Raw genomic sequence first — 14,685 nt, forward strand, 5'->3', positions numbered from 1 at the left:
GTGTATATACATATAAGTATGTGTGTATATATACCACTATAAACAAGTTCAGATGTTTTGCCTGCCTCCAAAGAACCCAAAAAAATGCCCAAAAAACGCTAGCGTCAAAAAAAAAAACGCCCAGGTGTGTTGTTGCAGGCATTTTTTGGGGGTTTTTGGAGGCAGGCTAAACATCTGAACTTGTGTATAGTGGTATATACCACTATACACAAGTTCAGATGTTTTTCCTGAATCCAAAGAACCCAAAAAATGCCCAAATAAACGCTTGCTACTAAACCGGCAAGGTGTAACAGGGGCGAAGCCAACTACCTGTGTTCTAAGTAACAAAATACAAACAATCTTTTTTTTTATGGTTCTGGACATGCTACAGAGCTGAAACTTCACAGGTACACTTTTTAGACCCCCCCAGACACAAAATCTCACAAAAAAAGTTCTTAAAAATGGTAATTTTTGATATTTTTTTGATAGAGAGCCATTTATTGAAAAAATAAAAAAAAAACAAAAAAATTAAAAAAAAAAAAATTTCTTTGGATTTAGTATCTGGGGGGTCTAAAAAGTGTACCTGTGAAGTTTCCAAAAGTCACCAAATCCAAAGAAATTTTTTCTTTTATTTTTAATTTTTTTTGTTTTTTTTTATTTTTTCAATCCCCGCTCTACTGAAAAATTATCTTTTTTATGGTTCTGGACATGCTACAGAGCTGAAACTTCACAGGTACACTTTTTAGACCCCCCAGATACTAAATCCAAAGACATTTTTTTTTTTTTCAATAAATGGCTCTCTATCAAAAAAATATCAAAAATGACAATTTTTAAGAACTTCTTTTTGTGTGATTTTGTGTCTGGGGGGTCTAAAAAGTGTACCTGTGAAGTTTCAGCTCTGTAGCATGTCCAGAACCATAAAAAAAAGATCATTTGTATTAGTGAAATTATAGATCTGGAATATGGCTTCGCTCCTTTCACACCTTGCCGATTTAGTAGCAGGCATTTTTTTGGGCATTTTTTTGGGTTCTTTGGAGGCAGGCAAAACATCTGAACTTTGTATAGTGGTATATATACCCGTATACACAAGTTCAGATGTTTTTCCTGCCTCAAAAGAACCCAAAAGAATGCCCAAAAAACGCCTATTAAACCGGCAAGGTGTGAAAAGCGAGAAGCCAACTACCTGTGTTCTAACTTCTAAGTGACAAAATACAAACAATCTTTTTTTATGGTTCTGGACATGCTACAGAGCTGAAACTTCACAGGTACTTCACACTTCACTTTTTAGACCCCCCATTCAAAAAATCTCTTTTTTATTTTTATTTTTTCAATAATTGGCTTTTTTTTCAAAAATGACAATTTTTAAGAACTTTTTTTGTGTGATTAATAGTCCCTGGGGCATGACCCAGAACCCTAGGCACTTTTTAGGGGCATTTATTGGGTTTTATGGCTTTAAAATGGTGTTTTTTGATTACCGAAGTTCGGGTCCATTGATTTCAATGGGGTTCTGAAATCCGGGCCGAACTTTCGGGTAGTTCGGATGTTCTGGCCGAACCAAACTTTTCAAAAGTTCGATCATCCCTACCTGTCACCACCTAGCATTTCTAATAATCTAAATCACCGCTCTGACGTCTCTTAGGGATTACAGTACTCAATTTTTTATTCGTAATATTTGTATTCTCTTCAAGTCAAAGCAGATTCATCTGGCTGTAAGTCTGTCCTATTTCTTGCCTGAGCTCAGTTCTGATTACAGACATTAAAAAATGCCATTAACCAAAGGCCTCCAGCAGACCAGAGAGTTTTACAGTTATCAGCTCTAAGCTCAGGCAGAAAATTGGTCAGCTTCCATTGGGGCTTTAAATCTTGGCACTGGGCTGACATTTCTGCTTTAACAGGGAAAAAATACAAGTGAATACCAGCACACCCAATATTCCCTGAGTGGTAAGCCTGCAATGCATTGCATCGTAAAGGTAAACTATCTCTAATCGAAAGAAGTCAGTTATTAGACCAACTTCTGTCAAACAGCCAAGCTGGAAAACTTGGGTCTATCAATGGTTGAAACCAATTAGCTGCAACTGCTGATCAGTGTATTCTGACAGCAGAGAGCTCTGATGTCAGGATACAATGGTGCAGCTGATGCAGCACTGTATTTTTTTTTTGTCAGCCTAATTGAACAAGCTGAAGTTAGAAGAATTTGAGGAAGTAGAAGCTGGCTATAATGCAGAGCTGCACCAGATTTTGCACTTTCAAGTTTTAGTAAATCAACCCCAAAGGGGATGGAGGAATCTTTTTTCCTTTTTGTTTTTTTTCAGTCCACTGGCTGGAATAAAAAATCTATGGCAATTGCCGATTCCTAAATGTTACTCTTTTTTTGCTGTTTAATCAGTTTTTAACTTTTATATACACATTTGCTCCTAAATGTCACAGAATCAATTAAAATGTTTTTACAATATATGAACATTACAATGGATATTTTGTTTCAAATTCTTTTTTTCAGTAGCTTATAATGTTCACTTAAGGAAATAAAGTTGGGTAGTTAAAGTTAAAAAAAAAGGGAAATAAGCCATTAAATAAAAATAGAGGGCTTTCATATGCATATACAGGTAGTAAGGAAGACCATTATGGTGCTATGGGTTCATTCCAAAGTTTTAAATGAAAAAGATGAAAGATATATTTGAAAAACACCTGTGTGTGACTACTCTAAATTGTTTCTGTTTAGTCACTTCTGGGCCAAACCTTCTCATAGATGGGCAGGTCTCCAACTCACCAGGAAAACGGCATGTGCATACAGATGGATTCCAAGCTGTATACCATTGACAATCTTCTCACGGGCCCACTTTGGAATTCCAAAGTTAGCAATCAGAGCCATGACAGGAACAGCAAAGAACCTGCCAACAAATATGAATTATGGTGATTTTTATACGTTGTCTCATTGCTGGAAAGGAATACAAAACAGTGTGGCCTGGTCATAGCGCAGTAATAAAAAGCCCTGCCAGAATCTGCTCATACTTCTGTGAAATATGAAATCTAGTCCTTCAAGTTCCCATATCTGGACCTCCTTAAAAGAGAACTACTGTATGGCCAAAACGTTTCACATCTCTTGTGGGTCACAGGAGTACACAACTTTTGCTCCCCTGTGGCCCAGAGTCAGCTGATAGCAGGCTGTTGCCCACTACCAGCTGATGTGGTAGAGCTGCTGCAGACTCTGGAGGAATCCAGACAATATTGTCGGGATCCACCCTGCTAACTGGCTGACAGCTGGCTCTGTCTCTCAGCATGTGGCTGACAGCCAGAGCCATCTGTGCATGTCCCCTCCCCAGCTCGTTGCTCCAGTGAGCGCTGGGGGAGCAGAGCAGAGAGTGGTAGCTGAAGTCACTGCTGTCTGCTCCAAGCAGAGAGAGAACCCAGCAATCAGCGGTTATGTGATCGCTCAGTTCTCAGGCTTAGAGATGTAGCATAGAGGCGAGTATGGATATTTGTTTTAATTACAAACCTATACTTCTCTGTTAACCAGTTGCCGACCGCCGCACAACTATTTACTGCGGCAGTCAGCCCCCTACAGGCAAAACGATGTAGGGCTACGTAGCTGGCCCACGAGCCTCTAGGGGGCGAGCGTGCGCCGCCGGAGGTGCGCTCCCGCCCCCCCGCTCGTTCACTAACATTGCCGCGCGAGTGACCACTCACGATCTCCCGCTGGAGAGGGAGAAAGGCAGGCGGCCAATGTAAACAAAGCCGCCTGTCATTCTCCCTGGTGTAACAGCAGAGACTATACGATCCTGCTATGTAGGATCGTATGTCTCTGTGGTTACATCACAAGCCACGTCCCCCCACAGTTAGAATCACGCCCCTAGGGATACATTTAACCCACTGATCACCAATAAAGTTAACCCCTTCCCTGCCAGTGTCATTTTTACAGTAACAGTGCATATTTATAGCACTGATTACTGTAGTAATGTCACTGGTACCCCCAAAAGTGTCAAAAATGTCAGTCAAGGGTCCGATCTGTCCGCCGCAATGTCGCAGTCCTGCAAAAAAAAAAAACATCGCAGATCGCTGCCATTACTAGTAAAAAAAAAAAAAAACAATAAAAATGACATAAATCTTTGCCGTAGTTAGTAGACACAATAACTTTTGCGCAAACCAATCGCTTATTGCGATTTTTTTTAACCAAACATTTGTAGCAGAAAACAAATTGGCCTAAAATGTTAAAAAATTTGGATTTTTACTTTTTTTTGGGGAATTTCATATAAAAAAATGTGAAAAATATTGTTATTTTTTCAAAATTGTCGCTCTTTTTTTGTTTATAGCGCAAAAAGTAAAAATCGCACAGGTGATCAAATACCACCAAAAGAAAGTTCTGTTTGTGGGAAAAAAGGACATCAATTTCATTTGGGTACAGCGTCGCACGACCGCGCAATTGTCCGTTAAAGTCACGCAGTGCCGAATCGCAAAATAGGCCCTGGTCTTTGAGCAGCCAAATCCTCCGGGGCTTAAGTGGTTAAGCAGGGTGGGTTATATTTAGTAAACTGAACAATAAATGTATTATCCAAGAAAGGTGAAAAACGCAGCAGCCCAATGGCACCCAATGAGAATCTTCTTTCCTTGTTTCAGATGCTCTACATTCATAAAAAGCCATTGGTACCTGGTTGTAGTGGGTAACTGCATGTCACTGTTCATTGCAGTGCAAGATAAAAATATTACTCCTATACTGTAAATGCGCTATTGTATTCTGACAGCCATTGACAGCTGCCACAGTACAATAGCCCAGCATGGGGATTCGTCCATCTGCGCTGTTATGTGCCGAGTTTCTTTATTTTAACCTGCGGGCTGAATGAGAGAAATCTATCCATACATTGCCAGTTCGATTTGAGCCAGTTAATTAGAAAGTTATTCAACCGCAGATCTAGCATGAAATCCAGGCAACTAGAATACTTAGAGTTTAGGAATGGCCTCCTCTATATTTCCTGAATAGAGGTGTCCTATAAAGCATGCCTAAACCCTTAGCAAAAATGCAGCCATTTCTACATATAGAAGGTGCCTTGTGGTGCTTAATCTTCTCTGGGCTCATTTCTGTAACTGCCTAATAGGCTAAAGCCTGGTACACCACAGCTTTTTTATTTTTCATTCAACCCAGAGGACTGAATGAAAAAAAAAACGGAGGCGCTCACGCGGAGCTCACTGTACTAACTATGCAATGCAATAGCTCCACTGAGCTATTGTGTTCTGACAGGGGGACTGCCCCCTGCCATTGGCTTTGAGCACTAAATGGATGCTGGCTTCTTTACACACTGGCTGAATGTCAGCAGGTTACTGCTGAACCGGTCAATACGGCAGACATTCGGCCCCTGTGTCACAAGATATAAGCCATTGTAATGGTTAAATTTATTTACAAGATGGGCTATTAATAGACTCTTTATGAAATGTTTTGCCCAAATAGTCAACCAATAGCACACCTTGAACCCACATTCAACCTCCCAACATGGCAATGGTTAACCCAGTCTTTTTCAACCTATTTAGGGTGCTAAAACCTATTCACCCTTACTTTGGAGGTCAATGGAAAGAATGTCCCTTTACAGTGGTGGTCAGAATGCTACCCTTACAGACAGCTAAAAAAACATCATTGGCGTCATGCCACTGGCTCTGCCAAGTGGTGTAGGGCTTGGAACTATGTAGGCACCATCAAATGGGAGGTGAGTCAACCTAAACTCAAGGAACCCCTAGAAACATCTGGAGGAACTCTAGGGTTTTATGGAACCTTATTTGAGAATGGCTGGGCTAAACCATTGTTTAGGCTTTAGGTCAATCTAAAGAATGCCTCCTTACAGTGGTAATCAGAATGTCACCCCTACAGACAGATAAAAAGATCATTGGTGTCATGCCACTGGCTCTGCCAAAAGGTGAAGGGCTTGGAACTATGTAGGCACCATCAAATGGGAGGTGAGTCAACCTAAACTCAAGGAACCCCTAGCAACATCTGGAGGAACTCTAGGGTTTTATGGAACCTTATTTGAGAATGGCTGGGCTAACCCATTGTTTAGGCTTTAGGTCAATCTAAAGAATGCCTCCTGAAAGTGGTAATCAGAATGCCACCCCTACAGACAGATTAAAAGATCATTGGTGTAATGCCACTTGCTCTGCCAAGAGGTGAAGGACTTGGAACTATGTAGGCACCATCAAATAGGAGGCTACTCAACCGCAACTCAAGAAACCCCTAGCAACATCTTGAGGGACCCTAGGGTTTTATGGAACACTGTTTGAAAATGGCTGGGTTAGCCCATTGTTTCGATTTAGGTCAGTTTTTATATATCATTAGTCAACTGTTTTACTGGATGGTATGTCAAGATATAATTCTACCAAAGACCTCCCACCACTTGACCCACTCTCATACTCACCACAAAGTATAGGCTGCAAAAAAGGGCACATAGAAGGCTTGTTTTTCTGGGAAATGTTTGAGGGTCACCAGCACGGCGTAACAGAACCATATGTAGGCCAGAAACTGTAGAGCGATGTTCCCATAGCCAGCAGGGGACTCATATGTGTACAGGACCTGAGCTGGGTCAAAGAACTGGGAGCAACACACAGGAATAGAGACAAGTAAGAACCGTTCAACCATAATAAACATGAATATCCTATCAGAACTTACATTTTTTAATGTACATGTTGCTTATCTACTGCAAAATGCATAGGGTGCAGCACATGAAAGGCACTGGGATTTGTGCCAAACTCGTAGGGAATAATGGCCCATGCATCAACCTTGCACTCTTATCAGGGCAACCGCTATTCTAAAGTCAATGGGGTTGATTTACTAAAACTGGAGAGTGCAAAATCTGGTGCAGCTCTGCATAGAAACCAATCAGTTTGCAGGTTTTTTGTCAAAGCTTAATCGAACAAGCTGAAGTTAGAAGCTTATTGCCTACCATGTACAGCTACACCAGATTTTGCATTGTGCAGTTTTAGTAAATCAACCATAGTGTCAGATGGACAATTTTGCAGCAGCAATTCCTTGTTGCTATAAATCGCTTATGGTAGTGATTTGTAGCTAGCAACATAATCACTATAGCGGCTGGCGATTTGTCACGAAGGGCATTTATGTGCCAGCTGTGGCAAGAATCCAGCCTATTTCTGGGGCTAAATTCACAGGTTGATGCTGATAGTTGGGCTGCTCAGCCTGTACAAAGCAATCAACGGATGACAGCGGTTGCACCTGTCTGCAGGTGTTCAGATGTAATCGCACATGGAGCGATTACCTGTGATTATGGACAGATGATCACCCCTGAATGTAAATAGTAAAAAATAATAAATATAAAAGTCAAAGAGTATAAACATGTTCTCAATCACAATGTGGAAGAAGGGAGGTGACCTAACTGAACTGCTTAACTGTGGAGAAGTACCTGGTCACTAATGGCTCTTTTCCACTGCAAGTACCGGCTCGGCTCCACTTGGCCCTGCTTGGCCCTGTTTGGTTTTCCACTGCATGGTACAGTGTTGGAACGGTTTGGTACGGTTTGCTTTTCCACTAAAGTAAGTGGGTGGGATAACAACGATTCTCTGACCAATCAGTGGCTAGTAGTGACAAACAGTCAAGGCTGCATGCAAAGGATTGTGGGATATGGTATCGGTACAGCCCTCTTGGAACCACAACTGAGGTGGTACTGTTTAATCACTTAAGCCCCGGAAGATTTTACCCCCTTCCTGACCAGGGCCTATTTTGCGATTCGTCACTGCGTGACTTTAACGGACAATTGCGTGGTCGTGCGACGCTGTACCTAAACGAATTTGACGTCCTTTTTTTCCCACAAACAGAGTTTTCTTTTGGTGGTATTTGATCAACTGTGCGATTTTTTGATCATGCGCTATAAACAAAAAAAGAGCGTCAATTTTGCAAAAATAACAATATTTTTCACATTTTTTAATATGAAATTCCCCAAAAAAAAATGTAAAAATCATAATTTTTTAACATTTTCGGCCAATTTGTTTTATGCTACATATGTTTGGTAAAAAAAAAATCGCAAAAAGCGTATTTTGATTGGTTTGCGCAAAAGTTATCGCGTTTACTAACAAAGGGAAAGATTTTTGTCATGTTTGTTGTTTTTTTTTAACGCGTAATGACAGCGATCTGCGATTTTTTTTGCGGTACTGCGACATTGCGGCGGACAGATCGGACCCTTGACTGACATTTTTGACACTTTTGGGGTTACCAGTGACATTACTGCAGTAATCAGTGCTATACATATGCACTGTTACTGTAAACTGTGATTGGCTGTGGCTTGAGCTGTAGGAAAAATGATCAACGGTCCTACATAGTAGAACTGTATGATCACTGTTTCTACACAGGGGAGAATGACAGGCGGCTTGTTTACATCAGCCGCCTGCCTTTCTCCCTCTGCAGTGACAATCGCCGAGTGACCGGCGGACATCGGGTCCGCCGGTCACACGCGCGCGGGGGGGGGTCCGTGACCACGCGGGAGCACGCCTCCGGGGGCGCGCGCTCGCTCCCTAGACCCTCACCGGCTAGCGACGTAGATCTACGTCACTCTGCCTGTGAGGGGCTGACTGCCGACGTAAATAGTAGTGCGGCAGTTGGCAAGCGGTTAAGCGAGCCTTACCGTTTGGTTCCATGTAGTGGAAAAGCGCCGCCGTACCGTACCGAACCGTTCCAACACCGTACCATGTGGTACCATGCAGTGGAAAAGCACAAAAGCGAGCCGAACCATTCGGTTCCATGCAGTGGAAAAGCGCCATAAGCTGGCTCTGCTGTGTGGGAGAGCTGTATAAATCTCAAGAATGGATGGGCAGAAATACAAATCCCTTGGCAGGTAAAATAGCTCTCATATAAGTATTGAAATTCTGTATTTGGCCCTTTACTGTGTCACAAGAATGCCAGCCTTGTAAAGAAGACCATCTATACTTAGGTTTCTGATGGCCCATGTCTGGAAACACTGCCGATTCGAATGATCCCTGGACTTTTCAGGTATTCCACAGTTCTGGGTGTGTGTGTGCTCGCCCGACCACAAGCATTGGTTCCTCCCATGTCACTACAGGACGTAGAAAACATTGGAAGCAAACATGGCGTGCGGAGGGGTGAACAGATTTTCAACCCACCCAGAGAGATTGAACATCTGCAACAGTTGGGCAAGCAGGGAAGCTGCATTTCAAAATATGGGTCACCTTTAAGGTAAGTATAGATGGTATTTTCTTTTTTTTACAAGCAAGCCTTCTTCTTCTGTAGTGACAGGGTCACCTTAAGACTCATATTTGCCTTACGCTCCACATTTTGTTAATTTTGCACTAAAAACACCTTGGCTGCTTGAAATTTAGGATTGGACTGTATGACTTTAAAGATTCTTACCTGAGCCTCATGTATAAACAGCACCGTGTGTGTAACCGTGTACAGCGTCATGTAAACTGACAGCTTAATAGAACCCAGGTGGCTGATCCGACCCCTGAAATGACAAGGTCAAAGAATGTAACATGGCAGAATACCGAATAGGCTGGTGATGCATGAACATAAGTAACTTGTGTTTAGCACCAAGACGTTGTGTTCCTCCTAAAATGAGCCTCCCAGAAAAGAAATATCAGTATTACTTTTTTTTTCTCCTCTCTTCTGCCATTGATACCTCAACTTGGAACCTTTGACCATCGTGAGGAGGGCACATTGGGAATCGACTGGAGGACATACTTTGGTCACAGAGACCACCAAAGCCTTTATTGATTCTTTTTGCCGTAAGACAAGGAGGGTCATCAACGTCTGATACCCCACCTGGAACCTTTGACCACCGTGAGGAGGGCACATTGGGAACCGGCTGGAGGACATACTTTGGTCACAGAGACCACCAAAGCCTTTATTGATCCTTTTTTTCATAAGACAAGGAGGGTCAACAACGTCTGATACCCCACCTTGGAACATTTGACCACTGCGAGGAGGGCACATTGGGAACCGGCTGGAGGACATACTTTGGTCACAGAGACCACCAAAGCCTTTATTGATCCTTTTTTTCATAAGACAAGGAGGGTCAACAACGTCTGATACCCCACCTTGGAACATTTGACCACTGCGAGGAGGGCACATTGGGAACTGGCTGGAGGACATACTTTGGTCACAGAGACCACCAAAGCCTTTATTGATTCTTTTTGCCGTAAGACAAGGAGGGTCATCAACGTCTGATACCCCACCTGGAACCTTTGACCACCGTGAGGAGGGCACATTGGGAACCGGCTGGAGGACATACTTTGGTCACAGAGACCACCAAAGCCTTTATTGATCCTTTTTTTCATAAGACAAGGAGGGTCAACAACGTCTGATACCCCACCTTGGAACATTTGACCACTGCGAGGAGGGCACATTGGGAACTGGCTGGAGGACATACTTTGGTCACAGAGACCATCAAAGCCTTTATTGATCCTTTTTGCCGTAAGACAAGGAGGGTCAACAACGTCTGATGCCCCACCTTGGAACCTTTGACCACCGTGAGGAGGGCACATTGGGAACCGGCTGGAGGACATACTTTGGTCACAGAGACCATCAAAGCCTTTTATTGATCCTTTTTGTCATAAGACATGGAGGGTCAACAACGTCTGATACCCCCCCTTGGAACATTTGACCACTGCGAGGAGGGCACATTGGGAACTGGCTGGAGGACATACTTTGGTCACAGAGACCATCAAAGCCTTTATTGATCCTTTTTGCCGTAAGACAAGGAGGGTCAACAACGTCTGATGCCCCACCTTGGAACCTTTGACCACCCTGAGGAGGGCACATTGGGAACCGGCTGGAGGACATACTTTGATCACAGAGACCATCAAAGCCTTTTGTTGATCCTTTTTGTCATAAGACATGGAGGGTCAACAATGTCTGATACCCCACCTTGGAACCTTTGACCACCGTGAGGAGGGCACATTGGGAACCGGCTGGAGGACATACTTTGGTCACAGAGACCATCAAAGCCTTTTATTGATCCTTTTTTGTCATAAGAGAAGGAGGGTCAACAACGTCTGATACCCCACCTTGGAACTTTTGACCACCGTGAGGAGGGCACATTGGGAACCGGCTGGAGGACATACTTTGGTCACAGAGACCATCAAAGCCTTTATTGATCCTTTTTGTCATAAGACAAGGAAGGTCAACAACGTCTGATACCCCACCTTGGAACATTTGACCACCGCGAGGAGGGCACATTGGGAACCGGCTGGAGGACATACTTTGGTCACAGAGACCATCAAAGCCTTTTATTGATCCTTTTTGTCATAAGACATGGAGGGTCAACAACGTCTGATACCCCCCCTTGGAACATTTGACCACTGCGAGGAGGGCACATTGGGAACTGGCTGGAGGACATACTTTGGTCACAGAGACCATCAAAGCCTTTATTGATCCTTTTTGCCGTAAGACAAGGAGGGTCAACAACGTCTGATGCCCCACCTTGGAACCTTTGACCACCGTGAGGAGGGCACATTGGGAACCGGCTGGAGGACATACTTTGGTCACAGAGACCATCAAAGCCTTTTATTGATCTTTTTTGTCATAGGACAAGGAGGGTCAACAACGTCTGATACCCCACCTTGGAACCTTTGACCACCGTGAGGAGGGCACATTGGGAAACGGCTGGAGGACATACTTTGGTCACAGAGACCACCAAAGCCTTTATTGATCCTTTTTGTCATAAGACAAGGAGGGTCAACAACGTCTGATACCCCACCTTGGAACCTTTGACCATTGTGAGGAGGGCACATTGGGAACCGGCTGGAGGACATACTTTGGTCACAGAGACCATCAAAGCCTTTTATTGATCTTTTTTGTCATAAGACAAGGAGGGTCAATAACGTCTGATACCCCACCTTGGAACCTTTGACTACCGCGAGGAGGGCACATTGGGAACCAGCTGGAGGACATACTTTGGTCACAGAGACCATCAAAGCCTTTATTGATCCTTTTTGTCATAAGACAAGGAGGGTCAACAGCGTCTGATACCCCACCTTGGAACCTTTGACTACCACGAGGAGGGCATATTGGGAACCAGCTGGAGGTCATAGTTTGGTCACAGAGACCACCAAAGCCTTTATTGATCCTTATGCCATAAGACAAGGAGGGTCAATAACATCTGGTGAGTGCAGATCTTCACCTTGTTTCTTACGCGTGGTGTTTCCTTTTTTCGGGTTCATCATTGGAGGAATCTGTTAATCACCGCAGGAAGGATTCTATACACTGGATATCACAGAAGATTAATTGGGACATTTCACTTTAATTATCACTGTAGGGAATTCACTGTTTTGTGTTTGTTTGGTGTGCCCGCGTGATTTCCAATGGCACCCCCAACCAATGGCCCAATTTTTCTGCGATTATCGCTCGACGATTTGCAGTAAAATTGCGTAAACAGAATCTTGGGACGCCTGTTGCCCAAAAAAAGTACAAGAACTTCTGTTTAGTCGGGTGAAAATCGCTGTAAAATCGCGCCACGTTTGGGGCACTATAAGAAGTGATACAAATTGCCATAATTCAGAATCGCGGCGATTCTGCCCATGATCCGGGATGCCAATATGTGAATGGAGCCTTATATTCTGGGCGATTCAGTAAAAAGTAATGGAAAGGATCTGGATGATGGCCCCAGAGATAGCAACAAGTCAGCAAAATCAGCATATTGTAATTGAATGTTAATAAAAATGACTTTTCTTTTCCAATCTGCAGCGCTGTAGTTTTCGGCAAAATGTATAATGGCTACCTGGAGGTGTTCTGCACACTGATGGTGTACATAATGCACCCCGGAAATGCTTTCCTGCTTGTGTGATTGGCTCAATGATTTTCCCAGAAGTCTGCACTAGGATACAAGTCAGATTTTGGGCATCCCCAGCAACAGAAATGTCATACTCCCAAAGGGAAATTATGTCTAAAGGGATGCAGACCTTGCAACTTTCCTCATTAGAACCGTGCAAGTGCAGCAGCTGATAAATAATTATAAAATCACTACCATTTTCATTCACTGGACACAGACAAGCAAACAGCTATTTCTTCAGAATAACAAAAACTACAAATCAGCAACAAAGTTTGTCAAAATCCTTGCACTGTAAGTTTTTGAGTTACTCTTTAAAAATGTATTTTTCAATCTGCGTCTGTACTGGGAGCAATGATGCCGGTGATGGCGGTGATAAACGGCGCTGGGTCTGTGACACATCTTGCTGGCAGGTGGTCTGTATACCTTGTCACTGTAAATCCTTTTCCAAGGAGAATCAGCATGAGCAGGAAGATGAGGAAACTGGCAGAGAAGAGCAGCTTGGCTAGGAGGGAAAGAAAATAAAATTAAATGAGGTCTTTATATCTATGAAATACAAAATGACAGACACACATATATCCATGCTCTTGAACTGACCTAGCACTTTGATGCTGGGACTGCCCACTCCATCCTGTGCGTACTGACCCCAGTATATACAGAAGAACACCAAGCTGAGGACTAGGAAGAGACAAAGGCTGTTATATACTAGGTATGACCATAATAAGCTAATGTGAGTGTGTGTATAGAATTAAAATTCTGCTCTGCCAGTCTTGTGATTCACATAGACATTATACAGCATCCTGGTTCAGCCCGGATCATCTCTCTAACTGGACAGTGGCAATTATGCTTAAAGCAGGGTTGAAAAAATTATACCAATACTGTAGCTGCTGATGTTTAAATAGTAGAACTTACCTGTCCAGGGAGCCCTGTGATGTCGGTACCCCAAACCGATTTTTCATATTGGCTCTCGGGTGCTGCCGCCGCCACCATCCAGAGTAAGGGAACCCAGCCGCCATCCAGGGTAAGGGAACCCAGAAATGGAGCCTTTTGGCTTCACTGCTGGTTCCCTACTGCGCATGCGCAAAGTGTGCTGCGCTTTGTAATTGGCCCGACAGTGAAGGTAAAAAAAGAGGTGCTGAACTCCCGAGGGACGGCGCCGCGGCGCTGTCTCCTGGAAGTGGGGAAGGATACCTGTCAAAAACAGATACCCCTCCCCCTGAAAGGTGCCAAATAAGGCACGGGGGGGGGGCATATAAGCTAATAAGCGGAGTTCCACTTTTGGGTGGAATTCTGCTTTAATCACTTTCCAAAAAGCAAAGCAGAACTAAACTCTCCCAGTCAACATTAACTTTTCTTATGCTGCTAGCTCTAGTAAACAGATTAGAAGGTATATTATATTTATTTGTTTTATCTTTTTTATTTTTCAGTTGCTTCCTTGTTTCTGGCCTAGACCAAAATGATGTCGTACATCCCAGGAGTCTCCATGGGTCTTTTTTTTTTTTCACCTGGATGAGAGGAGGAGGGAATTTCTCAGCTAATTAGACCCTCCTGCCTGCATGCTTAAACACTTCAGCTTCGGAAAGAATTACCCCCTTTTATGACCAGGCCATTTTTTGTGATATAGCACTGCGTTACTTTTTTTTTTGTAAATTTCTGTTTATTAAGGCACTGCATTACTTTAACTGACAAGTGCACAATCATGCGACGATGTACCCAAATAAAATTTGTGTCCTTTTTTTTTTTTTACACAAATAGAGCTTTCATTTGGTGGTATTTGATCACCTCTGCGTTTTTTTTTTTTTTTTTGCGCTATACACATAAAAAGTCTGACAGTTTAACCACTTTTGGACTGCCCGCCTCAGAAATAATGCAGCAGGCTGGCCCTCCTGCGCGAACCGCAGTAGGTATACGTCGGTCGAGCGCCTGCAGCTAGAGGGGGCGA

General features: G+C 43.3%; 1 protein-coding gene across 1 annotated transcript in view; it reads right to left on the reverse strand.

Moving 5' to 3' along the window:
* Window positions 1–14,685, reverse strand: part of TMEM145 (transmembrane protein 145) — a 218,499-nt gene that overhangs the window by 6,594 nt on the left and 197,220 nt on the right. The window contains exons 9-13 of the mRNA XM_082273591.1: window positions 13,341–13,421; window positions 13,170–13,248; window positions 9,329–9,422; window positions 6,372–6,544; window positions 2,747–2,867 (exon numbers count right to left, since the gene is read on the reverse strand). Of these exons, the coding sequence (XP_082129717.1) occupies window positions 2,747–2,867; window positions 6,372–6,544; window positions 9,329–9,422; window positions 13,170–13,248; window positions 13,341–13,421 (548 nt within the window). The remainder of the gene's footprint in view (window positions 1–2,746; window positions 2,868–6,371; window positions 6,545–9,328; window positions 9,423–13,169; window positions 13,249–13,340; window positions 13,422–14,685) is intronic.

This window comes from Pelophylax lessonae (genome assembly GCF_965119305.1).
Source record: "Pelophylax lessonae genome assembly, chromosome: 12".
Taxonomy (NCBI): domain Eukaryota; kingdom Metazoa; phylum Chordata; class Amphibia; order Anura; family Ranidae; genus Pelophylax; species Pelophylax lessonae.